Source organism: Ovis aries, chromosome 15 (genome assembly GCF_016772045.2).
Source record: "Ovis aries strain OAR_USU_Benz2616 breed Rambouillet chromosome 15, ARS-UI_Ramb_v3.0, whole genome shotgun sequence".
Lineage (NCBI taxonomy): Eukaryota > Metazoa > Chordata > Mammalia > Artiodactyla > Bovidae > Ovis > Ovis aries.
Genome location: NC_056068.1, coordinates 43,791,308 through 43,818,282, shown reverse-complemented (window position 1 = coordinate 43,818,282; position 26,975 = coordinate 43,791,308). Strand labels below are relative to the sequence as shown.

Sequence of the window (26,975 nt, the reverse complement as noted above, 5' to 3'; positions counted from 1 at the left end):
AAGACAACCCTGACAACTGTGTGAAGGATGAACCAGAAGAAGGAGAACAGACAAAAAGACACTGTAATCTTCTAGAAAGGGGTCATAAGGAGAAATGATACAAGTGAAGAAAAATTGAATATGTGAGGACGCCTCAAAGGAAAAGTATAGGCCATGGGGTCTGACTGAATCCTGGGAGCGAGGCAAAAGAGAGAACAAGAAAGACCAATGTTTTCAGTACCATGAAGAGAATTAGGAACCACAGAATACTCCCTGGACCCTGGACTGAACCTTTATCTGGTTACTGCCGGCTGCTTGAACATGCCCTGTCCACGGGGGAGCCCTAGTGCCAGGTCCAGGACCTTCCCTCTACCTGATGCTCTATAAGTGAATCTACCTGATACTCTATAAGTGAATCTCAAGAAAAGACAAACAAGCTTTTAGTTTGTAGCAAAGGATCAGAGAGGTGTTGAGGCAAGTTTTTCACTTTGCTCAGATCATACAGTGCATTGCAGCATTTATAGATCAATGAAAAGCAAAGTTGAAACTTACAAGTTGATTGTATTTAAAAAAAAATACCTAATAGATGGACCTGACAATGAATAAGACAAATTTTAGAATAACTTCCCAGTTGTTTCTTCAGTTGCTTTCTTGACATTATACTGTTTCGCTTTCAATTAAAATCTATGTAATTCCACTGTTAGAGGACATCCATTCATTTAAAATTGTACATTTAGCAGGCTACTTACAAAATGTACATTATGACACCTATGCTCCAAATGTCACACTGCTGGCTATAGTCGTGGGCATTGATAACTTCAGGGGCTGCCAAACAAGCAGAAATAAAATAATATTAATAATACAATAAATGACTTTTAAATGCTTAAACACAAAGCATGAAAAACGTGCTGATGTGATGTAATTTATTCCCCCATAGGGAAAAAGAGAACCAACAGCAGATGTTGAATGAATAATGTACAGGCCTTAACAACTGATGTCGCTGTATCCTCCCTCCTGTCATTTAGCTTCTAATGGAATGACGGCACACACTGCACAGCTACATGTACAACTTTTCATCTCTTTCACGTTGTTAAGAAATGATCTTGCAAAGATCATGGAGTTATAGTAGAAGGCAACTATATCTTCGTTTTTGCCAAAAATAATTTTGAAAACATGTCTTAAGTAGATACAATTTAAAGCAAGCCCCAAATGTGGAAATCTGGATTTACAGAGAAACTAAGATAAACGGTTATAAATCACTTCGGCAAAATAACAGTAGTGATAGTAACTTCATAGCACTCCTATGACAGTATGAATTATCTTCCACATTTTCTAAATGAGAAAACTAAGACAAAGAGAGAGCACCTATAATATAACTCAATCAAAGAGGCAGTTAGTCACAGGGGAGGCCTAGGGTCCAGGTATTTCTGACTCCTCAACTCTGTGCTTCTTACTTACAATGGGCCCAGGATTGTTGTTATTGTTTAGTTGCTCAGTGATGTCTGTCTCTTTTGTGACCCCATGGACTGTAGCCAACCAGGCTTCTCTGACCACGGGATTTCCCAGGCAGAATACTGGAGTGAGTTGCCATTTCCTTCTCCAGGGGATCTTCCTGACCCAGGGATCGAACTCAAGTCTCCTGAATTACAGCTGGTTTCTTTATTTCTAAGCCACCTGGGAAGCCCTTTGAAAGGATGTTGCATGTTGTCAACACTTTTTCTGCATCTATTGAGATGATAGGGTTCCTTCAAACAATCTTCGCAAAGTAGAACTTTATTTTATTTTGAGGTAGCAATCTTTCAGAGAAGGTGATGGCACCCCACTCCAGTACTCTTGCCTGGAAAATCCCATGGACAGAGGAGCCTGGTAGGCTGTAGTCCATGGGGTCTCTAAGGGTCGGACACGACTGAGCGACTTCACTTTCACTTTTCACTTTCAGGCATTGGAGAAGGAAATGGCAACCCACTCCACTATTCTTGCCTGGAGAATCCCAGGGATGGGGGAGGCTGGTGGGCTGCGGTCTACAGGATCCCACAGAGTCAGACACGACTAAAGCGACTTAGCAGCAGCAGCAGCAGCAGCAGCAGCAGCAGCAGCACATCTTTTAATGATTCAGTTCAGTTCAGTCGCTCAGTCATGTCCGACTCTTTGTGGCCCCATGAACTGCAGCACACGAGGCCTCCCTGTCCATCACCAACTCCCAGAGTCCACCCAAACCCATGTCCATTGAGTTGGTGATGCCATCCAACCATCTTATCCTCTGTCATCCCCTTCTCATCCTGCCTTCAATCTTTCCCAGCATCAGGGTCTTTTCAAATGAGTCAGCTCTTCGTATCAGGTGGCCAAAGTTTTGGAGTTTCAGCTTCAACATCAGTCCTTCCAATGAACATCCAGGACTGATCTTTAGGATGGACTGGTTGGATCTCCTTGCAGTCCAAGGGACTCTCAAGAGTCTTCTCCAACACCACAGTTCAAAAGCATCAATTCTTTGGCACTCAGCTTTCTTTATAGTCCAACTCTCACATCCATACATGACCACTGGAAAAACCATAGCTTTGACTAGACAGACTTTTGTTGGCAAAGTAATGTCTCTGCTTTTCAATATGCTGTCTAGGTTGGTCATAACTTTTCTTCCAAGGAGTAAGCATCTTTTAATTTCATGGCTGCAGTCACCATCTGCAGTGATTTTGGAGGCCCCCAAAATATAAAGTCAGCCACTGTTTCCACTGTTTTCCCATCTACTTGCCATGAAGTAATGGGACCAGATGCCATGATCTTCGTTTTCTGAATGTTGAGCTTTAAGCCAACTTTTTCACTCTCCTCTTTCACTTTCATCAAGAGGCTCTTTAGTTCTTCTTCACTTTCTGCCATAAGAGTGGTGTCATCTGCATATCTGAGGTTATTGATATTTCTCCCGGCAATCTTGATTCCAGTTTGTGCTTCCTCCAGCCCAGCATTTCTCATGATGTACTCTGCATAGAAGTTCAATAAGCAGGGTGACAATATACAGCCTTGACATACTCCTTTTCCTATTTGGAACCAGTCTGTTGTTCCATGTCCAGTTCTAACTGTCATTTCCTGACCTGCATATAGGTTTCTCAAGAGGCAGGTCAGGTGGTCTGTATTCCCATCTCTTTCAGAATTTTCCACAGGTTATTGTGATCCACACAGTCAAAGGCTTTGGCATAGTCAATAAAGCAGAAATAGATGTCTTTCTGGAACTCTCTTGCTTTTTCCATGATCCACTGGGTGCTGGCAATTTGATCTCTGGTTCCTCTGCCTTTTCTAAAACCAGCTTGAACATCTGGAAGTTCACGGTTCACATATTGCTGAAGCCTGGTTTGGAGAATTTTAAGCATCACTTTACTAGCGTGTGAGATGAGTGCAATTGTGTGGTAGTTTGAATATTCTTTTGCATTGCCTTTCTTTGGGATTGGAATGAAAACTGACCTTTTCCAGTCCTGTGGCCACTGCTGAGTTTTCCAAATTTGCTGGCATATACAGTGCAGCACTTTCACAGCATCATCTTTCAGGATTTGAAATAGCTCAACTGGAATTCCATCACCTCCACTTAGTGATGCTTCCTAAGGCCCACTTGACTTCACATTCCAGGATGTTTGGCTCTAGGTGAGTGATCACAGCATCGTGATTATCTGGGTCATGAAGGTCTTTTTTAATGATTAGATTTTTAAATAATGGCTGGGTTTTTAAAAAGTTGAATATGCTTGCTATTCCAGGAATATATCTATTACACCCTTACAGTTAGGGCACACCCCAGAGGGCCAACAGTAAGTTAACACGTAGCTTCACTCCCACATTGTTTAAGGGTCAACTGTGTGTATTTGAATAGAAATTTAAAATTTACAAAGTACTTTTGCATCAGTGATGCTATTCATATAAATTATGTTAAGAATCATGTGAGATGGGTACACAGGCATTTGACTCACTTTGCCAGTGAGGAAATTAAGGTCTGGATACACATATTAAGTGACTCACCTAAAGTAACACAGTTACAGAGTATCTGCCATGTAAAAGGTGTTTTCACTTTAGAAAACAGTTTCAATCACCCCTCCCAACACACACACACACACACAGTGTGTCTGTAACCAGTAAAAGTAAATGAAATTTCATTTCCTCTAACTATTTAAAGGAACTAAAAAGCAACAAAAAAAGGAGCTGAAAGGTAAACAGAAGAATGAGAAAAGACTCAACTATAGATAATTAACAAACTAAGTAATTTGTCTTCAAATCACTTAAAATTAACTAATTACTGTTTTCCTTTAAGCAATTACTTGTATTCTATAACCCTCCTTAAACTTTTAGATACTGAATCATAAACATTCAAGCTGCTCTATGGCCATGTGTCTATGACAGGGGCCGATTCCATGATCTGATTCCCTGACAGATTTCCACGTAGGTCTACCACACAGTGGGGGCCTGGAATTCAGAGCCCTCATTGTTTCAGAGTCATCTTAATTACCAGGGGCATTTCTACGTGAACTGTCATCACAGCTCTCACAGGGAGGCAGAGGCCAAAGCAACTGTGCCAAAGAGCCATTTAGGAAGTCAGCAAAGCCCCACAAACCATCTGTCTTCTCTCTTGTTCTCTCACTTGTTATCAGTGTAGACAACTAATAAGCAGGCATAAAACTCAGGATGCTTGGATATATTTTCCCCTTGTAACTACAGACCAGATGTCTTTTGCCAACAGGAGGATATGAACAGAATCTAAAGTAGCCTCTTCCCAAATAAGATAAAACAACTTAGAAACTTTATGCATCAAATAGACAAACAATGAACCAGGCATACTCCTCAGGAATAAAAATGAATAAACTACTGATATAACAACATGGCCAAGTCTCAAAATCATTACATGGAACAGAAAAAGATAGACACAAAAGAATATATACTTATGATTCAATTTGTATAAATTCTAGACAAGCAAAACTAATCTAAGGCAATGGAAATCCTCAGTGGTTGCTAAGGTTTGGGTGGGGGATTGACTGAGAGGGACACAAAGGAAATTTCTAGGGTGATGGAAATATTCTATATTTTCACTGAGGTGGTAATGTGCAAGTATATACATTTGTCAAAACTCATTAAACTTTACACTTAAAATCTGTGTATTTTATTATATACAAATTATGCTTCCATAAAGAATATTTTTAATAAATCTACTAAAAGTACAAAAAAACCTACTAAAGCCCTACATTAGTGAGTGACTTTTATAACTCTCTTAGAAATAAACAGAGGAAGCAAGCAAAATTAATAATATGGGCTGGTGGCTGAGATGACAGAACTGAAGACTACTACTTACAGAGTAACTATTTATAGGGATGACCTGAAAACTAGCAGAAAAGAATTTTCCACAATTAAGACACAAAGTAGGAAGTACAAGAATATGGGAAGGAGGGGAGGAGACATACTATAGTTAGAACCTACATTTCCAGGTCAGTGAAACACTAACAGGAGGAATGTCACAATCTCAGAATTCCTCCACAAGGAGTGAGGACTCTTAGCCCCACATCAGGCTCCCCAGTCTAGGGGTTCTGCACCAGCAATATAAGCCCCCAGAACATCTGGCTTTGACGACCAGCAAGGCTTATATCCAGGAGAGCTGGAGTGCTAGAGGAAACAACAGACTTTGCTCTTCAAGGGTGCACACAATATCTCACACTCTGAAACCCAGCTCAGAGGCAGTAGTTTGAAAAACAGGTCAGATCCAGTTGCAGATCTTGGAAAACCTCCCAGGGAAGGAGGAAGCAGCTAGGACTCCCCCAGGGGACTGGCAGCAGCCATTGTGGGGAGTTCATTCTATCACATGGACACTGGTGCTGGTAAGCATCATTTTGGTTTCCTCCCTCTAGCTTATTAGTGCCAGGACCAGCCCCACCCACCAGCAGGCACAAACCAGCCCCACAACCCCTGGTAGACAGTTACCAAGACCTGGCCCACCCCACAGCAAACTAGCACTCCCCTTTACCATGCAGCCATGTAGGCACCAAGCCTTGTACACCAGCAGGCCAATAGCAGGTGTAAGCACGGCTTACATAGGCCATGCAGTTAATCCTGCAGTAAGCCTACCTCACCTTCTAGCAAGCCCAGAGTCACTATGTGGCACAGCCTCAAAGCCAAGCAGGTTGGGGACCAGTCCCATCTACCAGTGTGCCCACAGTAGTCAGTCCCACCAAAAAGGGGTGCCTGCAGCCCACATAGGGGACACCCCTAGAACATACAACTCCAGTGGTCAGAGGGGAGCACACTGGTGGTCCCCACAGGACATTGCCTATATAAGGCACCATTTCTCCAAGATCAGAAGATATAACCAACATACCTAATACATAGAAATTAGACAGAAAGAATTGGGCAAAATGAAAAGAAAAGAAACTGCAAAGACACAAAGACATGAAGTCTAAATAACATACAACTAAACAACCAATGGGCCACTGAAGAAATAAAAGAGGAAATCAAAAATACCTAAAGAGAAATAAAAATGGAAACACAATGATCTACAATTTACTGGACACAGAAAAAAGTAGTTCTAATAGAGAAGTTTATAGAGATACAAGCCTTACTTCAGGAAACAACAAAAACTTCAAATAAACAATCTAACGTTATATCTAAAGGAACTAGAAAAAGAAGAACAAAGAAAACCTGAAATTAATAGAAGGAAAGAAAAAAAAAAAGATCAGATCAGAAATAAAAGAGACAGAGACTAAAAAGATATTGAAAAGATCACCAAAAGAGACAGAACTAAGAGCTAGTTCTTTAAAAAGATAAGCAAAATTGACAGACCTTTAGCAAGACTCATTAAGAAAAAAGATACAAAATCAGAATGAAACAGAAATTACAACCAATACCACAGAAATACAAAGGATCATCAGAGATTACTATGAACAACTATATACCAAATGAAATGGACAATTTAGAGGGAAGAGATAAATTTCTTGAAATACACAATCTCCTAAGGCTGAATCAGGAAAAAACAGAAACAGATCAATTACCAGTGATGAAACTGGATCAGTAACTTAAAAATTCCCCCAAAATAAAAGTCCAATACCAGATAGTGCCACAGGTAAATTCTAAAAAGCATTTAAGAAAAGTTAACACCTATCCTTATCAAACTATTCCAAAAAGTTAAAGAGGAAGGAATATTTCCAAACTCATTTCACAAGGCCAGCATCAGCCTATTATCAAAACTAGATAAAGATACTACAAAAAAAAAAAAAGGAAAATTATAAGCCAATATCACTGATGAACACAGATGTAAAAAACTTGCAAACTAAATTCAACAATATATTAAAAGAACCACACACCACGATTAAGTAGAATTTAGTCCAGTAACTCAAGGATGGTTCAGTATCTTCAAATCAATCAATGTGATACACCACATTAACAAATGAAGGGTAAAAATCATATGATCATCCCTAGAGATGCAGAAAAAGCTTTTGACAAAATTTGACATTCATTTATGACAAAAAAACGGAGAAGGCAACAGCACCCCACTCCAGTACTCTTGTGTGGGAAATCCCATGGACGGAGGAGCCTGGTAGGCTGCAGTCCATGGGGTCGCTAGGAGTCGGACACGACTGAGCGACTTCACTTTCACTTTTAACCCACTCCAGTGTTTTTGCCTGGAGAATCCCAGGGACGGGGGAGCCTGGTGGGCTGCCATCTCTGGGGTCGCACAGAGTCGGACATGACTGAGGTGACTTAGCAGTAGCAGTAGCAGTATGACAAAAACTCTCTAGAAAATTGGTAGAGAGGGAACATACCTCAATATAATAAAGGCCATAATGACAAACCCACAGTGAACATCATACTCAATGGTAAAGAACGGAGAACATTTATCTGTTCCTTCTACATGGTAAAAAAAACTCTTATCCTCTAAGAGCAGGAACAAGATAAGGATATCTACTCTTTTCACTTTTATTCAACAAAGTAGTGGAAGTCCTAGCCATAGCAATTAGATAAGAAAAAGTAAAAAGAATCCAAATTGGAAAGGAAGAAGTAAAACTGTCACTGTTTGCAGATGACATGATATTATATACAGAAAATCCTAAAGATGCCACCAGAGAACTATTAGAATAAATGAATACAGTAAAATAGCAAGATATAGAATATGCAGATATTTATTCTATATACTAACAACAAATTATCAGAAAAAAATTAAGAAAACAATCCCACATATGGATCAATGGAACAGAACAGAGAGCCCAGAAATAAACCTACACACCTATGGTCAATTAACCATCAACAAAGTGGGCAAGGACACACAATAGAAAAAAGACAATCTCTTCAACAGTGGTGCTGGGAAAGTTGGACAGCCACATGCAAACCAATGAATTTATAACACATCTTCACACCATACAAAAAAAAAAACCTCAAAACGGCTTAAAGTCTGAAATATAAGACACAACACCATAAAATTCCTAGAAAAGAACATAAGCAAAACATTCTCTAACATAAATCATACCAATGTGTTCTTAGGTCAATTTCCCAAGGCAATAGAAATAAAAGGAAAAATAAACATATGAGATCTACTCAAACTTAAAAGTTTCCCTACAGCAAACAAAATGAAAAGATAACCTATAGACTGGGAGAAAAAACTGAAGACAACACAAACAAATGGAAAGGTAAATTTTGCTAATGGGCTTGAAGAATTAAAAATTATTTAAATGACGACACATATCAACTATATCTCAATAAAATTAATAAAATGAAAATTTTGAATCACAAAAGTATCATGTTTGGTTTTATAAATACACACATACATACACTTTCATGCTTGACAAACAAGGAGTATATAGTTGTCCCTCGGTTTCTGTAGTGGATTGGTTTCAGGATTCAGACCCTAACCCTTTAGCCCCCAGGCCTGTCAGATACCAAAATTCATGGATGCATAAGTCCCTTATACAAATTGGCTTAATATTTGAATGTAACCTACCCACGCTGCTGCTGCTGCTGCTAAGTCGCTTCAGTCGTGTCCAACTCTGTGCGACCCCATAGACAGCAGCCCACCAGGCTCCCCTGCCCCTGGGATTCTCAAGGCAAGAACACTGGAGTGGGTTGCCATTTCCTTCTCCAATGCATGAAAGTGAAGAGTGAAAGTGAAGTCACTCAGTCGTGTCTGACTCTTAGTGACCCCATGGACTGCAGCCTACCATTGTCCCATATACTTTAAATCATTTCTAGATTGACATATAATACCAAACACAATATAAATGCTATGTAAATAGTTGCCACTGTGTAGTAAATTCAAGTTTTGCTTTTTAGAACTTTCTGGAAACTTTTTTCTCAAATACTTTGAATCATTGGTTAGTTGAATCTGCAGGTGTAGAACCCACAGATATAAAGGGCTGAGGGTACATGCTTTCAAAATATCCGAAGTAATGTTTGCAAAAATGAACCTGTGTTCAACCACAGAGTAAATTCCTAAAAGTTGAAATCTTTTAACTCACAATTACCTAGTAAAATGAAGAAAATTAGATAGAAAACCAAAAGGCTAGATAAATTAACACAGAATCATATGAGTGTCAAATACATCCCACAGAAAATTCTAAAAGCACTTCAAAGTAATTTTTGGATTAAAGAAGAAGACTACAATCATAGACTATTAAGAAATTAATAACAATTAGAACATTGTATAGTAAAAGAAACAGTTAAAGAAGTACTCAGAGGAAAATATACAGCCTTAAATGCATTTATTAGAAAATAAGAAGAGTGAAAATAAACATTTAACTTACGAAGTTTAAAAATAAACCAAAAGTAAGTAGAAAGAAGGAATTGAGAAAAATAAAAGTAGAAATCAATGAAAATCAAATACCACTAGACTTAAGCCGGGGTTTTGAAAGCTCAATAAATAGTCTTGCCAATAATAAATTTGATCAAGAAAAAATGGTTAGTATTATTATAAAAACTAAAATTGAGCACTAAGTGCCAGGTACTGTGCTAAGCACTTTATATTTAATTCTATGTCAATCTGATAAAAAGATATTATTATTACCATCATAAAGTACATCTTCTCCCCTTTTCTGTTTTATTTTTCTTCCTTAGCATTTCTCACTAACCTACCAGATATTTTTTTCTAATCTTTCTTATTAATGTTTGCACCAATACACATTTTCTTGTTTTGTTCATTGTTATATTTCCAACACCTAGAACAGTGTCTGACACAAAATAGGTCCTTTTTTTTAAATTTTAATTTTTACTTTATTTTACTTTACAATACTGTATTGGTTTTGCCATACATTGACATGAATCCACCACAGGTGTACATGCGTTCCCAAACATGAACCCCCCTCCCACCTCCCTCCCCATAACATCTCTCTGGGTCATACCCGTGCACCAGCCCCAAGCATCCTGTATCCTGCATCGGACATAGACAGGTGATTCGATTCTTACATGATAGTATACATGTTTCAATGCCATTCTCCCAAATCATCCCACCCTCTCCCTCTCCCTCTGAGTCCAAAAGTCTGTTCTACACATCTGTGTCTCTTTTACTGTCTTGCATACAGGGTCATCATTGCCATCTTTCTAAATTCCATATATATGTGTTAGTATACTGTATTGGTGTTTCTCTTTCTGGCTTACTTCACTCTGTATAATTAGCTCCAGTTTCATCCATCTCATTAGAACTGATTCAAATGTATTCTTTTTAATGGCTGAGTAATACTCCATTGTGTATATGTACCACAGCTTTCTTATCCATTCATCTGCTGATGGACATCTAGGTTGTTTCCATGTCCTGGCTATTATAAACAGTGCTGCGATGAACATTGGGGTACATGTGTCTCTTTCAATTCTGGTTTCCTTGGTGTGTATGCCCAGCAGTGGGATTGCTGGGTCATATGGCAGTTCTATTTGCAACTTTTTAAGGAATCTCCACATTGTTCTCCATAGTGGCTGTACTGGTTTGCATTCCCACCAACAGTGTAGGAGGGTTCCCTTTTCTCCACACCCTCTCCAGCATTTATTGCTTGCAGACTTTTGGATCACAGACATTCTGACTGGTGTGAAGTGGTACCTCATTGTGGTTTTGATTTGCATTTCTCTAATAATGAGTGATGTTGAGCATCTTTTCATGTGTTTGTTAGCCATCCATATGTCTTTGGAGTAATGTCTGTTTAGTTCTTTGGCCCATTTTTTGATTGGGTCATTTATTTTTCTGGAATTGAGTTGCATAAGTTGCTTGTATATTTTTGAGATTAGCTGTTTGTCAGTTGTTTCATTTGCTATTATTTTCTCCCATTCAGAAGGCTGTCTTTTCACCTTGCTTATAGTTTCCTTTGTTGTGCAGAAGCTTTTAATTTTAATTAGATCCCATTTGTTTATTTTTGCTTTTATTTCCAGAATTCTGGGAGGTGGATCATAGAGGATCCTGCTGTGATTTATGTCGGAGAGTGTTTTGCCTATGTTCTCCTCTAGGAGTTTTATAGTTTCTGGTCTTACATTTAGATCTTTAATCCATTCTGAGTTTATTTTTGTGTGTGGTGTTAGAAAGTGATCTAGTCTCATTCTTTTACAAGTGGTTGACCAGTTTTCCCAGCACCACTTGTTAAAGAGATTGTCTTTACTCCATTGTATATTCTTGCCTCCTTTGTCAAAGATAAGGTGTCCATATGTGTGTGGATTTATCTCTGGGCTTTCTATTTTGTTCCATTGACCTATATGTCTGTCTTTATGCCAGTACCATACTGTCTTGATGACTGTGGCTTTGCAGTAGAGCCTGAAGTCAGGCAAGTTGATTCCTCCAGTTCCATTCTTCTTTCTCAAGATTGCTTTGGCTATTTGAGGTTTTTTGTATTTCCATACAAATCTTGAAATTATTTTTTCTAGTTCTGTGAAAAATATGGCTGGTAGCTTGATAGGGATTGCATTGAATTTGTAGATTGCTTTGGGTAGTATACTCATTTTCATTATACTGATTTTTCCGATCCATGAACATGGTATATTTCTCCACCTATTAGTGTCCTCTTTGATTTCTTTCATCAGTGTTTTATAGTTTTCTATATATAGGTCTTTAGTTTCTTTAGGTAGATATATTCCTAAGTATTTTATTCTTTTCGTTGCAATGGTGAATGGAATTGTTTCCTTAATTTCTTTTTCTACTTTCTTATTAGTGTATAGGAATGCAAGGGATTTCTGTGTGTTGATTTTATATCCTGCAACTTTACTGTATTCATTGATTAGCTCTAGTAATTTTCTGGTGGAGTCTTTAGGGTTTTCTATGTAGAGGATCATGTCATCTGCAAAGAGTGAGAGTTTTACATTTTTTTAAATAGAAGGGTGGCATAATCCCTATTATACAAAAGTAGAAACCATGACAAAGTTGTTTGTACAGGGCTAACCAGAAAGCAAGTGGCAGATCTACAGTCCCAAGTTAGCCAGTGATGTCAGAGGCCATACTGCTAATATTAAATTATATTGCCTTCTAAATAAATATTAAGAATCAATATGGAGCTAAAACCACAGATCTAAGAATTACAAGTGAATGTAATACGCATCTTTATACCAATAAAATTTAAAATCACAATGTAATGAACAATTTTCTGAAAAATATAAATTATCAGAATGATTCAAGATGTGAAAAACTTAAATAACCTAATATAAATTAAAAATAATAGGGACTTCCCTGATGGTCTAGTGGTTAGAAAGTCATCTACCAATGCAGTAGACGCAAGTTTGATTCTTGGTCTGGGAAGATCCCACATGCCGTGGAGCAACTCAGCTCACAAGCTGAGTGCCTGGAGCCCATATTCTGCAACAAGAGAAGCCCATACACTACAACAAAGAGTAACTCCTGCTTGCCACAACCAGAGAAAGTTCGTGTGCAACAACAAAGAACCAGCACAGCCAAAATAAATAAATAAACAGAAACTTAAAAAAAATAATAGAAATTTTATCCCCACAAGGTACCAGGACCAAAAATTTTTAAGGGGAAATCTCATCAAATAATTAATGAGTAGGTAATTTCTATTACTTAAATGGTTCATGAATATACAAAAAATGAAAATATTTTACTTTTAAAATGAGGATAGTATAATCCTAACATCAAAAAACATAAGGGCAGCAGGAAAGAAAGCTACACTCAAAGTTCTGAAATAAAGTGGTAACAAACTGAATTATTTGCTGTTGTTCAGTTGCTTAGTCATGTCCAACTCTGCGCAACCCCAAGGACTGCAGCACACCAGGTTTCCCTGTCCTTCACTATCTCCCAGAATTTGTTCAAACTCATGTCCACTGAGTTGATGACACCATCCAACCATCTCATCCTCTGTCACTTCCTTCCTCTTCTGCCCTCAAGATTTCTCAGCATCAGGATCTTTGCCAATGAGTTGCCTCTTCGTATCAGGTGGCCAAAGTATGGAGCTTCAGCTTAAGCATCAGTCCTTCCAATGAATATTCAGGATTGATTTCCTTTAGGATGGACTGGTTGGATCTCCTTGAAGTCCAAGGGACTCTCAAGAGTCTTCTCCAACACCACAGTTCTAAAGCATCAATTCTTCGGTGCTCAGCTTTCTTTATGGTCCAGCTCTCATATCCATATATGACTACTGGAAAAACCATAGCTTTGACTAGACAGACCTCTGTAGGTAAAGTAATGTCTCTGTTTTTTAATATGCTGACTAGGTTTGTCATAGCTTTTCTCCCAAGGAGCAAGTGTCTTTTAATATCATGGCTTTAGTCACATCTGCACTAATTTTGGAGCTCAAGAAAAAACAGTCAGTCACAATTTCTATTGCTTCCCCATCTATTTGCCACGAAGTGATGGGACCAGATGCCATGATCTTAATTTTTGGAATGTTGAGTTTTAAACCAGGTTTTTCACTCTCCGCTTTCACTTTCATCAAGAGGCTCTTCAGTTCCTCTTCACCTTCTGCCATAAGGGTGGCACATCTGAATATCTGAGGTTATTGATATTTCTCCCAGCAATCTTAATTCCAGCTTGAGCTTCATCCAGCCTGGCATTTCACATGAGGCACTCCGCATTTAAGTTAAATAAGCAAGATGATAATATACAGTGTTGATATACTCCTTTCCTTATTTTGAACCAGTCTGTTGTTTCATGTCCAGTTCTAACTATTGCTCCTTGACCTGCATACAGATTTCTCAGGAGGCAGGTAAGGCAGTCTGGTATTCCCATCTCTTTAAGAATTTTCCACAGATTTGTTGTGATCCATACTGTTATGATCAAACTGAATATAGCAATATATCAAACCAAGTGAGGTTTAATCCAGAAGTACAAGGATAGTTCAACATTTCTATTAATGCAATTATTTCTTTAATAAATTTAAAAAGTATATGATTGCCTCAATAGATACAAATTTGAATAGACATTTCATCTATTGTAAGACATATGAATGACTAACAAGTACATGAAAAGATGTTCAACATCATTGGTCATTAAGGTAATGAAAATTAAAAATCACAATGAGATACTACTTCCTACCCATCAGAATGGCTATAATTACAAAGATAAGTAATATAAAGAGTTAGAAAGGATGTGAAGAAACTGGAACTCTCATACATTGCTAGTGGGAAGGTAAAATCTTATAGTACTTTGGAAAACTGTTTGGTAGTTTCTTAAAAAGCATAAACATAAATAATATATGATTCAGCAATTTCACTTCTTTGTAGCTACCCAGGGAAAATGAAACCATATGCCCACATAAAAACTTGAACATGAATATCCATAAGCAGGATTATTCAAAGCTCCAAATTGGAAACAATCTACACGTGCATCAACTAATAAATAGGTAAACAAAGTGTTGCATGTCTATACAATGGACAACTGTTTACTATTAGAACAGAACAGACTACACATATGTGTTGCAACAGGGATGTACCTCAAAAACATCATGCTAAGTGAAAAAAAACCAGGTGTATAAGCCTAGATGTTATATGATTCCATTTATATGAAATATCCAGAAACAGAAAACCTAGAGAGACAAAGATCAGTGGTTACCTGGGATTGGGATGGGAATGAGATTGAGAGCAAACGGGCATGAGGCAACTGCTAGGGGTAGAATTGCTTAAATTGGATTGTGGTGGTGCTGTAAAACTCTGTGAATGTATGAAAAATCACTGAATGGTACATTTTTTTGGTATCTAAATTATACTTCAAGAATGCTGTTAAAAATCACATTTATAAAAATGAGAAACTGTTGGTTTATGAAATATATTTAATCAGGACTCTATGAAAAACTACTGGATGGCAATGAAATTGGATAAAAAATGGAAAGAAGCAAAACACATGTATTATTTTAGCATAAATTAACAAAATGATAATTAGGTTTGGGTGTATGATATCTAAGAGACATAAACAGTTATAAGAAGAGCCCAGAGAAATGATGAACACTATAATCTCCAAAGATAAGAACTATGAAATTTGTGACAACAACTAAAATACTTTCACTTTTAAGAAAAGAAAAGGTAGATTGATCAGGGCCATTAAGTCATGATGCAAAATCAAACTGCTCAAATTTTAATCCACACAAGTTGTTCTACTTTTTTCTATAGGAAAAAAAAAATCATTTAAAGCCTCCTAACTTACCCATATAGATGGGTGTCCCACATGTGGTTTGCAGCATGACCTCACTCCTTCCGTGCTTCTTCACTGCTAGGCCAAAATCAGTCACCTGCAAGAAGAAATTCACATAGAGTCACCAGTTTTCCAGATCCAAAGTTCACACATTCTGCCTACAGGATTTTCACTACACTGTATTGCATTTAATTCAGGAATTCTTTTTTTTTTTTTTTTAATTTCTGATTTTATTTTATTTTTTTTTATTTTTTTTTAGTTTTTATTTTTAAATTTTAAAATCTTTAATTCTTACATGCATTCCCAAACATGAACCCCCCTCCCACCTCCCTCCCCATAACATCTTTCTGGGTCAGGAATTCTTGAGGACAGAGTGGCTTTCCTTGCATTACTAATAAAGACCTTGCTTCCCCTTCCCACCCGCCCCTCCTTGTGAAAAAGAAACCTGGTCAAGAGAAACTTGGTTTTTCAAAATTTGAAAAAACACCCATAATGTTGATTATTCACTCCTTCTAATTTAAATTCACCAGTTTAACATAGGGAGTTACTCGTCCAAGAAGGCATTTAACATTTTTTAAAATAAAAATTTATCTTTATAAAGTTATTTCATTGTAAAATACATTCTGGCCTTGGTAAGTTTATTATCTATTTTTCGGATGCTCAAGCTATGTTTCAGTTTAAAGGACTGTTATAAATGCAAATCATTATTCTTGTCAGCACTCACAGAAACTCCTCCTTTTTTATAATTATTTATAAAATATTTTCTCTAGTCAATGCTATCTTTTCTTTACTATTATTTCCTCTGTGTTTCTAGAGTATACTAATTTAAAAATTATTACACTATTATAAACTACGAGAAGCAAATTAACAGGGAAAAAAATACACAATATAACTACAAATACACGGGAGGCCTACTGCTACAACTGCAGGCTTTCTGCTCAGGTCTAAATCTTGGTCGTTAAACATTTGGTTATTAAATATTCAGTGTGTGCCCTTGGTATTGTCTCCCAAGTTGGAACAGCCTTGGGCTGAAAGCAGAAAAAACAGGCACATTTACTGATCATACAACCAAAGATAAGATTGTGGTCCACAGACACTGAATGTAAAGTTTTCAGTACCTTATGGAGTAAGAAAATATTCCTATCAACAACGTGATATCACTATTTCTCTAAAGAGATTAATAAATTTCTCCAGGAGTGTTCATGATGACCCTACTTGGAGCATCATGATACATTATCTTTCTCCACAGAAAATGTATACAGGTATCAAATATATAAAAGTTCTCATGACCCAATTCAGTTCTTTGGAGGGCATTTATTCCTTCATGTACCAAATATTAATTGAGCACATACTATATTTCAGGCATTATTCCAGGTACCAACAGTGAATAAGACACACACAGAATTCCTACACTCATAGAGCTTATAATGGAAACATCTAAAAATATTTATTTGAGTATAACAACAATACTGTTAATCCTATTTATGTTATAAATGCAACAGAGCAAGTTATTCAAAGACAACATTTTATTCCCAAATTAATGCATTCATATATTTTGAAAGCAACCACTTTTAAAATGCTAAGTAATAAATAATGTATCTGATCATTTATTTGACATTAAAGAACATTTAATTTGAATAAAGTCTTCAAGAATAAATACTTGGCATACTAACTGTGCTTAGGACATAAATATTAATACCCAAGAAATTTTTAAATGAGAAATACAGACTTTAGCATTAATTTAGTATCAAAGGCACAGCCAATGTGTACTTTTTCTCTGAATCTGTAACACATTTACATCAAACTACCAGGCATAATTTTGAAATTAATTAGAAATCAGAGCATCTGTTTGTTTGCTATTAACTAATGATTCAGAACTATCCAAATGAATGTCTACTTTAAAAAAATTCAGTAGCACTACTTAACTTGTAAAATTATTCTTGTCAGTCACAACCTCTTTTGTGAAATTTTAATTTTTTTAGCACAGGCTGCTTATTTTTGGCTGTTAAAAAGCTTCTGAAATGTATCTAAAAAAGAGGACGTACGTTGCCACTTTGATATCAAACTATTTATAGGCAAACATTTACCACCATTTCTTACCTTTATGTTTAAGTTCATTTCGTTGTTAGCATCAATAAAGCTGCTTTTAACCATAATGTTCTCCAGTTTCAGATCTCTATGTACTATATCTACCAAGAAAATAAAAAACAAATCAAATGAAATGGATAATGAAAAATAATTAGAGTGGACACAAATAGAACTTGACCAGTTAACATCCACTGATGTTGAAAAAGGAGATCAGTCCTGGGTGTTCATTGGAGGGACTGATGTTGAAGCTGAATTGGCCACCTGATGCAGAAAGGTGACTCATTTGAAAAGACCCTGATGCTGGGAAAGATTGAGGGCAAAGAGAAGGGGACGACAGAGGATGAGATGGTTGGATGGCATCACCGACACAATGGGCACGAGTTTGGGTAGACTCCAGGAGCTGGTGATGGACAGGGAGGCCTGGTGTACTGTGGTTCATGGGGTCGCAAAGAGTCAGATACGACTGAGCGACTGAACTGAACTGAACTGTTGAAAAAAATCTGAGGCGGGCCAGGTATAATTCTCCCCTGTTTCATTCCCTTATATTCATATCCCTTTTCTCCACGTTTCTAACCTTAAGGAGCCACTTTCTTTGACTCCCTGACCTCTCCCCAGCCCCCTGCTGCTCCAACTGGCCACTCTTCATCATGAATGGCCTGGTGAGTGTCAAAGAGGATCATGTCCAAGGTTAGCTACTTCCTGTAGGAGGAAGCTTTCCCATGCCCTTCACTCTTTAAAGACAGGATTACCTCTTTACTTCTATTCATATGTTACTGTCAGCATAAACATTTAACATACTGCAACTTGGCTACATGTATACAAGCTATACTTATTTCAATATATTTTCTGCACTATCAGTCCCACTTTTCTACTCTTTATACATTAAAGTTAAAAACAAAAACCCGTGAGACATAAAATCACCAGTTGAATATGTCAGGGCTCAGGCAGGACTTTTATGTACATGCAAATACTCTCATGTACCAAATATTTCCTTTGCAAATAACTGATCCAGTCCATGTCCATTGCAATCATTTCCCTAAACTTAAAAATCTATAGGTATAATTTCCGGAGAAAGGAGGCTGGATGAGCCCTGGACTGTCTACTATTCCTAGTTGTTTACAGTTCCCTTCCACACTCAACCTGTGTTTAGAATTTCTACTGTTCTCCTTATTTCTTCTTACATAAACACCACAAAACTTTAACTAATATATCTTCATAATGTGGTTTGACACTTGGCAGGGCAAGTCTCTCTGCTGCCTTCACTGTTCTTTTTCATTGTTTTCTTTACTATTCTCATCCCTCTCAAAATAATTTTATCAAGTTCCATGATAAATCCTGTTAAGATTTAGTTTGAAATATACTGACTTTATAGCTTAATGTGGGAGAACTGAAATTAGCAAAATATCAAGTCTTTGGTTTTCTGCTCTTGCAAAAATCCTCACTCTCTGCCTGGAAAGCCCTCCCTTTTTCACCTGAGTTTGTATTCCTCAGCTCAAGTTTTGCTTCCTCTGTGAATTCTTGCTTGACTTTACAAATCAAATGAGGCACTTAGTACACCTATGCTCCATGCTCTCTATATTGCTCTCAAAAAATCATCATATTGTTTTCTGTACTCCATTAGAAAACAAATCATCAATTTGTTTGCATACGCCATTTCTCACCAATTTCCCTGAGAGGCAGGTGCCTTGTGTTTGAACCTCTGTAAACTCTAAGACCAACCTCAATGCTGTAGGTGCTTAGGGAACATCTGCTGAATGAGCCCCTAGGTTCCAGCACCAGCTCTGCACACCTAACCATGTCCCCTGACCTCTCTGGAACAGTTTTTTTCATCTCTTTTGAACTGTGGTGTTCGAGAAGACTCTTCAGAGTCCCTTGGACTGCAAAGAGATACAACCAGTTAATCCTAAAGGAGATCAGCCTTGGGTGTTCATTGGAAGGACTGATGCTGAAGCGGAAACTCCAATACTTTGGCCACCTGATGCAATGAACCTACTCATTGGAAAAGACCCTGAAGCTGGGAAAGATTGAGGGCAGGAGGAAAAGGGGATGACAGAGGATGAGATGGTTGGACAGCATCACAGATGCAATGGACGTGAGTTTGAGTAACCTCCGGGAGTTGGTGATGGACAGGGAAGCCTGGTGTGCTGCAGTCCATGGGGTCACAAAGAGTCAGACACGACTGAGCAATTGAACTGAACCGAACTGATAAAATGAGAAGCTTCTAAGGTCACATGTAAGCCAAACTAACACTGAAGGGGAAAAAAAAAGCAGGAGCATGAGGAAAAACAGTAGCAATAATACCAAAGAATAGTAAAGCAATTAGAAGAATTAGAAAAATATTTAAATGTGGATATTAAAGTAGTGAAACAACTCCCATATGGTACTCTACTGGTGGATCATACATTTGTCAAAACCCATAGAATGTACAATACCAAGAGCGAACACTAATGTAAACTATGGACTTTGGGTGATAACGATGTGTCAGTGCAAGTCCATCAACTGTAACAAGTGTAACCACTCTGACAGGGGATGCTAATAATGGGGAAGTATTTGCATGCATGGATAGAAGTATTTGGGAATCTCTGTAACTTCTCAATTTTGCTGTGAACCTAAAACTGCTCTAATAATTAAGTCCAAAATTTTTTAAATGCCTAGTATATGCAGATTTTTAACATTATTATTAATATATGCGTTTTTAGAAATTTCACTTCTATTGATTTTCTATTTTGGATTTAATAATATTAGCTTCTTTTCAAGTTGTTGAATAGAAATGTTCATAATTTCATTCTTATCCATGGACAATGTAATTGCATACCTGTCTTGTTTCTAATTAAAATATATCAATAAAGTTACAAAGGAAAAAATTTAATTTTTAAAATCAAATTTTCTGTATCAGTAGGCATTACTTCTGTGACTATGAATCCTGAATACAATCAGCCTTAAACAAAAGTGCTATCTGCCTTCATGGCGTCAATAAGCTGGGTGATCCTCTTCTTACCGTTATTGTGAAGATAGGCTATAGCTGAGGCGAGACTTTGAATGATCCATCTTGTCTCATTCTCTGAGAAATGACCTTTCCTATCCAGAATTTCTTTGAGTTCTCCATCCTCACAAAGCTCCATCACAAGATACATTTTCTGACATAAATATAAAGAGAGAGAGCACAAATTATTTAGTTGGGTATGTTTAAATGTTATATATTGTATACAGAGAATAGAAATATCATTATAATCTTAATCAGTCTATTCATTTAACATAGTTGCTATCTGTCATGTACAAGGTACTCTGTAGGATACTAGAGGGGGAAAAAGTGGAAGTATTAGTCACTCAGTCATGTCCGACTCTTTCCAAACCCATGGACTGTAGCCCGTCAGGCTACTCTGTCCATGAAATTCTCTAGGCAGGAATACTGAAGTGGGTAGCCATTCCCTTCCCCAGGGAATCTTCTTGACCCAGGGATCGAACCTGGGTCTCCTACATTGCAGAGGCCACCAGGGAAGCTCTACTAGAGGAAAAAGCAAGCATAAAACATACTATTTACCTCCAAAGAGCTCAGAGTATGGTTATAATCACAATGTCATGTGATAAGTGCTAACAGAAGAGGACTGTCCAAAATGTGATGAGGTTACAGAGAGGGGGCGAGCCTAAAAAATACTCACTGTGAAGAGGTGCCATTTCAGGCAGGTCTGGATGACTGAACAGGGATTTATGGGTAGAAAAGATGGGCAAGGACAGGCATAGCACACAGCATTTGCAGACTCCAAAGCTGGAAATAACACTAGGGCAGTTAAAGAATAACACATATCTCAGTGTTAATAGCATTTTGGTAAGTCAGAGAAGACTGGAATGGTGAGGGGGGAGGCCAGAAAGAACAGGTTGGTGCCAGGCTGTAGAGTCCTGGATGTCACACAAAGGAGCTTGGATTTTTCCCCCCATATGCAATAAGTAGCCACTGAAGATATTTTTTTAATTTTTACCCACTCTGTGATCTCCAACCAGGGATCGAACCTATACCCCCCATAGTGGGAGCTCAGTGTCTTAACCACTGGACCACCAGGGAAGTCCTACCAGGGAAGATTTTTAAGCTTATGTCTGGAGTGGAGGAAGTGTATGTGCTATCATCAACTCTGCATTTCTAAACAAACACTCCACTCCAATAGCAATGCAGAGCAGAACTCAACAAACTTCTTTTCTGTGAAAGCCAGATACAGATAGTAAGTATTTTTGGTTTCACAGGCCATACAACCTCTTCTGTAACCACTCAGCTCTGCTGTCACAGCATAAAAGCACCCATAAACAATACAATAAAACTTTATTTATGGACTTTGGAACTTAGTTTCATATAATTTTCACATGTCATGAAATATTACTATTTTAACCTTTCTTTCCAACCATTTAAAAACGTAAAAAACCTAACTTACAGGCCATAAAAAAAACAGGCTGCACTCCAGACTGGCTCACATGCTGTGTATACTGACCTCTGTTCATAAAAGGGTAGATGTGAGGAGCAGAATGAAGAAAAGAAGAAAACGATGTGAAAATATGCAGAGGGAGAAATAGTGGAACTTAGTGACTAACGGGGTATAAGTGGTAAAAGCCACAAATGAAATGCCTATTCCATACTTGCTGTATCTGTGGATGTTTCTTATACTCACTTTAAGTATTCCAATAGTCAGGTCATCTATTGAGTCAGAAAGATTCCCAGTCAACTAAAATGCATGCCTTTTTCATACCTGTTGCTATTCAGACGCAGAACAGCCTCCACGTCTCCATTTTGTCCTGTGCCACTACATTTTCATTGTTGTTTGTAAGATTCTGGGACCTGATCCTATTCTATTACCACTCCTGATGCAACTTCTGTGTTCAGTCGGCAAGCAGGAAAGCAAGAGAAGGCTAGCAACCTTTCTTCCTATAGTCAAAATTCTGACTCACTAAACCTTAGGATGCTTTAGAATTTCAAAAGTAACTACAGAATTCTGTAAAGTCTAATGCAAAAATAAGCTTTTGAACTAGGCCATAGTTTTTCCACTGACAGCATGGCAGAGATCATGAAATGAAATGGTAAGTGAATTATTTGGAAGGCAAAGTTACATTAGCAGTGCTTACAATACAAATTGATCAATTTAAAACATGTAAGCTGATAAAAGTTATTATCAATAAAGGTTTTTCAGAAGTCTTTCTGTAATTATTAAAAAATAATTGTGTAGGCCTGGAGAATGTGGCCTCACAAGAAACCCTACATAGTCAACGGATGATCAGTATTACTACCTTAGCCTAACCAGTCAGTTAACAATTCCCTTTAATCTTTAAGATGGCTTCAACTGGAAGTCTAGGTATTTGTGTGAGCTGGGAAGATGGGGAGACAGATCTGACCTTTGTGAATCAAAGGCAAACAATAGGTAAAAAATACAATCACAGATGACGGTTTCCTTTGCCTTCAAATTATTCTAGATTTGGACTCCCACTTATGTTCCAAAATGAAGGAACAGACCAGACTTGTCCTCCTTCCTGAAACAACCTAAAAAATGGATAAAATACATGAAGTAACAATTTTCAGACATTAGTCATCAGGCAGCACAAGGCAGTGATCCCTGACAGAGGAGAAACCTATGAGACAAGCCCCAAGATTATCCTAGCTTACTGTCTAGAGATTCCAAGCTATAGAGAAGGGAAAGAACACCCAAGCAGAGCTCAACAGTCTACATGAACGGAGGAGATGGTGCTGAGAGTCCAGGAAGGCCAAGACAACTAAACTCCACAGGCGAGACTGCCAAAGAGGGTAAGGCTATACACAAAGAAAGCACTATAGATTTGTAGGTGGCTGCCGATCCCACCCTCAACTCTTCAGCAAAGTACTAACTAACACATATGTATCAAGAATCTACCCAGAGGAAAACAAGATGGTGGAGGAGTAGGTGGACGTGGAGTACATTTCTCTCCACAGATACATCAGGAATACACCTTCAGACACAGAAGTGCACGCAGAACACCAGCTGAGACTGGACAGGAGTACCTGACCAGTGGAAAATAATATATAGACCCACGTAAAACTTGGTAGAATGAAGGAACCAAGGGGAAAAACAGGAGTGTTAGTAGGACTGGACCTGCCTTTGGCAGGTGGGGGAACTGAAGCAGGGGTCCGATCCCCACATACGGGCAATTGTCTGAGTCAGAGGAGAAATATTTAAGGCTGAGAGTGAAACAGCTGATCTGTGGCAGCCTAAATGGAATGAGAATCAGACAGCGCTTGCTTCAACCATACATGCCCTGGACAGGGATGCAGACCCCCTGGAAGGCACACCAGCTGGGAGATGGAGCTTAAGAATTGTGGAGCAATCCCTGGGCGAGGGCTGCTATTGACTGCGGAGAGACGGATCAGGGATGTGAGGGAGGAGGTTGTGCTGGGAAATGCCTGCAGAGGAAAGCTGGGCAGCCAGGGAAGCAAGGAGATACTGCTGAGTTATGCATAGGGGCTGGAGCCATCACCATAGCCTCTCTTCCCCTACATGCCAGCATTGGCAGCTGAACAACAGAGGGGCTGGCCCAGCAAAGGCCTGAGGCACTGAACTACAGAGTAGGACCCCACCCAGGATGCCCCTTTAAGTGCTTGACATGCTGATCTACAGAGTAGGACCCCAACCACGAGGGCCCCTCTATGTGCCTGATGAGTGAACAACAGAGAAGGACCCTAGGCAAGGAAGCCCTCTAAGTGCCTGAACCGGTGGAGCTAGAGAGAAAGACTGGCCAAAGAGGACTTCTGATCACCAGCCACAAGAGGCACAAAAAAAGATTCTGATGGGGCTGTAACTCCTGCAGCGGAGGCAGTCTGTGCACCTGCACACTTGGCGCCTCCAGGGTCCCCCAAGCCAAGCAGTTGTGTCACCTTCACGCTCAGCTTTCACCGGGGCAGAGCTGCCACAGGCAAAAAAGGTCTTGCACCTATGCGTGCAGGGTCGCTTCGGTAGTGTCCAACTTTTTGTGACCCTGTAGACTGTGGCCTGCCAGGCTTCGCTGTCAGGAAGGGGGTTCTCCAGGTAAGAATACTGGAGCTATTGGTCAATACTGGTTGCCATAACCTTCTAGAGCACTATATTTCCTACTGCCCTAGCCGCCAACTCCTCTGAGTACCTGGTACTGCCAGAATCCCTGCGATTCTGCAGGGAGCTGCACCATCACACCTGGCCCTCATAGGGGCAAACCCAAGTCCTCCAGGGCAGCCTCAGGAGCAAACCCCCAGTGGATGGCCCATATGCAGTGGTGGAAATAAACCACAATTGAAACACAGGGGCAGTGTGACTAAGAAAGAAGACCCAAAACCCTCCTACCAGCTGTACAAGCTACAGATTAAATCCACATGATCAACTAGACAGACTGTCTCTATGGAATATACAAAAGGTCATTGAGAGCTCCCACAAGAGAAAACACACTAGTTCTAATACCTGTTGACATTGGAGGCAAGAACACATAGGAGTAGAACTTGATTAGAATCTGAGCTGCCCCCACAGCAGGTCCAGAGATCAGCAGTGTTAGAGGGCATCCTAGGGAGGTGAGGTGGACTGTGATTCCCAGCGAGGGAAAGGAATCTGACAGCAGTGACTCAAGGAAAACACTTATTATTCTTATGTTTTGACTTGTTCTGTAGATTCTTTTGGATTTTTTCCCCTCCTCTGTTGTAGTTGTCAATTTTATTGGCACTATGAAATCTAATTAAGCTTTTGAGCTTTTTCTTTTTATTCATTTTTTCTCAGTCACATTTTTTTCTTGTTGTTATAAACCTCTGCCTCTACATTGGGCTTTTGCAGTTCTGGGGAGTTTCCTTTTTCTTTTCTCTTCCCTTCTTTTAATTTTAATTTTTTAAACCTATTATTATTTTTTCTACATTTATTCCTTTGTTTTTCCTACTGTTCTTTTCCCCCTGCAGTTAATCTTTAATATATATAAATCTTCTTTATCTACCTCTATTTAACTTTGCATATCTATTCTTTCTTTTCTTTCTTTCCTTTCCTCTCAACATAGTTGTTAGTTTTATCTTCATTACTTTATTCCCCAGTTGGCACCTCGCTTTCGTTTTGTCTTGCATTTTGTGCTTTAGTTAGTTTTGTTCGGGTAGACATAATTTTTGGTTCCTTGTTTGCCAGGTCAATCTATTATACTTTACTTTTGTTGGACTGTTTTGATTTTGCTTATGGGTGTATATGTATTTGTGTATATTCAGTCACACTTTTTATTGTTGTTATAAACCTCTGCATCTCTGTCGGGCTTTTGCAGTTCTGTGGGGTTTTCCTTTTTTCTTCTTCTGTTTTTTTTTTCTTCTCTCTTTTTTATAATTTTAACTTTTAATTTTTTTAAACCTATTATATTTTTTCATTTATTCCTTTGTTTGCCTTTCCTACTGTTCCTTTCTCCTTGCAGTTAATCTTTAATGTATATAAATCTTCTTCATCTACCTCTATTTAACTCTGCATATCTATTCTTTCTTTCTTTTCCTCTTAATATATTTGTTAGTTTTGTTTTCGTTGCTTTATTCTCCACTTGGCACCTTGCTTTAGTTTTGTTTTCCTGTTTGTGCTTTAGTTAGTTTTGTTCTTAACTGGTAAATATAATTTTTGGTTTCCTTTGTTCACCGGGTCAATCTATTGTATTTTATTTTTGTGGACTGTTTTCGCTTTGTTCATGGGTATATATGTCTATGTGTATATTTCATTATTTTAATTATTATTTGCCTGAATTTGTAACTGCCATTTGTCTGAGGTTCATCTTTGGTTTCTCATTTTTGGGTATTTGTTTTAATCTCACTTAATGCCATAATAAACCACGTGTGAAACCTTCGCTCCTAACCAGAGGTCAAGACCTGAGCCTTTGGAGTGGGAGCACTGACTCCAAGACCCTACACTACCAGAGAACTAACCCTACTAGGGGGTATCAAATAGTGAGAACACACACAAAGGAAACCACTGGAATACAAGACCCAGCATCACCCAACCACCAGTAGCACCCTGTGTGGGACACCTCATCTAAACAACAAACAAAACAAAAATACAAACCCAATCATCAGCAGACAGGGTTACCACCTCACTCAGCCTTGCCCATTAGAGGAAAAACAAACAAAAACCTAGCACAAATCTGATCCTATAGGAAGCTTACACAGACCACTGGACCAACCTTAAGTGTTCGTGTTAGTCACTCAGTCGCGCCCGACTCTTTGTGACCCCATGGACTACAGCCCACTAGGCTTCTCTGTACATGAGATTTTCCAGGCAAGGATACTGGAATGGGTTGCCATTTCCTTCTCCAGGGGATCTTCCCAACCAAGGGATAGAACCCAGGTCTCCTGCACTGCAGGGAGATTCTTTACCAACTG

The 26,975-nt window shown here is 38.5% G+C and overlaps 1 protein-coding gene across 8 annotated transcripts in view; it reads right to left on the bottom strand.

Moving 5' to 3' along the window:
• STK33 (serine/threonine kinase 33) overlaps nucleotides 1–26,975 on the bottom strand; it is a 199,525-nt gene that overhangs the window by 48,298 nt on the left and 124,252 nt on the right. For all 8 annotated transcript variants that reach the window (XM_060399944.1, XM_060399947.1, XM_060399945.1 and 5 more), the window contains 4 exons: nucleotides 20,613–20,751; nucleotides 17,627–17,715; nucleotides 15,539–15,623; nucleotides 729–804 (listed from right to left, as the gene is read on the bottom strand). In XM_060399944.1, the coding sequence (XP_060255927.1) occupies nucleotides 729–804; nucleotides 15,539–15,623; nucleotides 17,627–17,715; nucleotides 20,613–20,751 (389 nt within the window). The remainder of the gene's footprint in view (nucleotides 1–728; nucleotides 805–15,538; nucleotides 15,624–17,626; nucleotides 17,716–20,612; nucleotides 20,752–26,975) is intronic.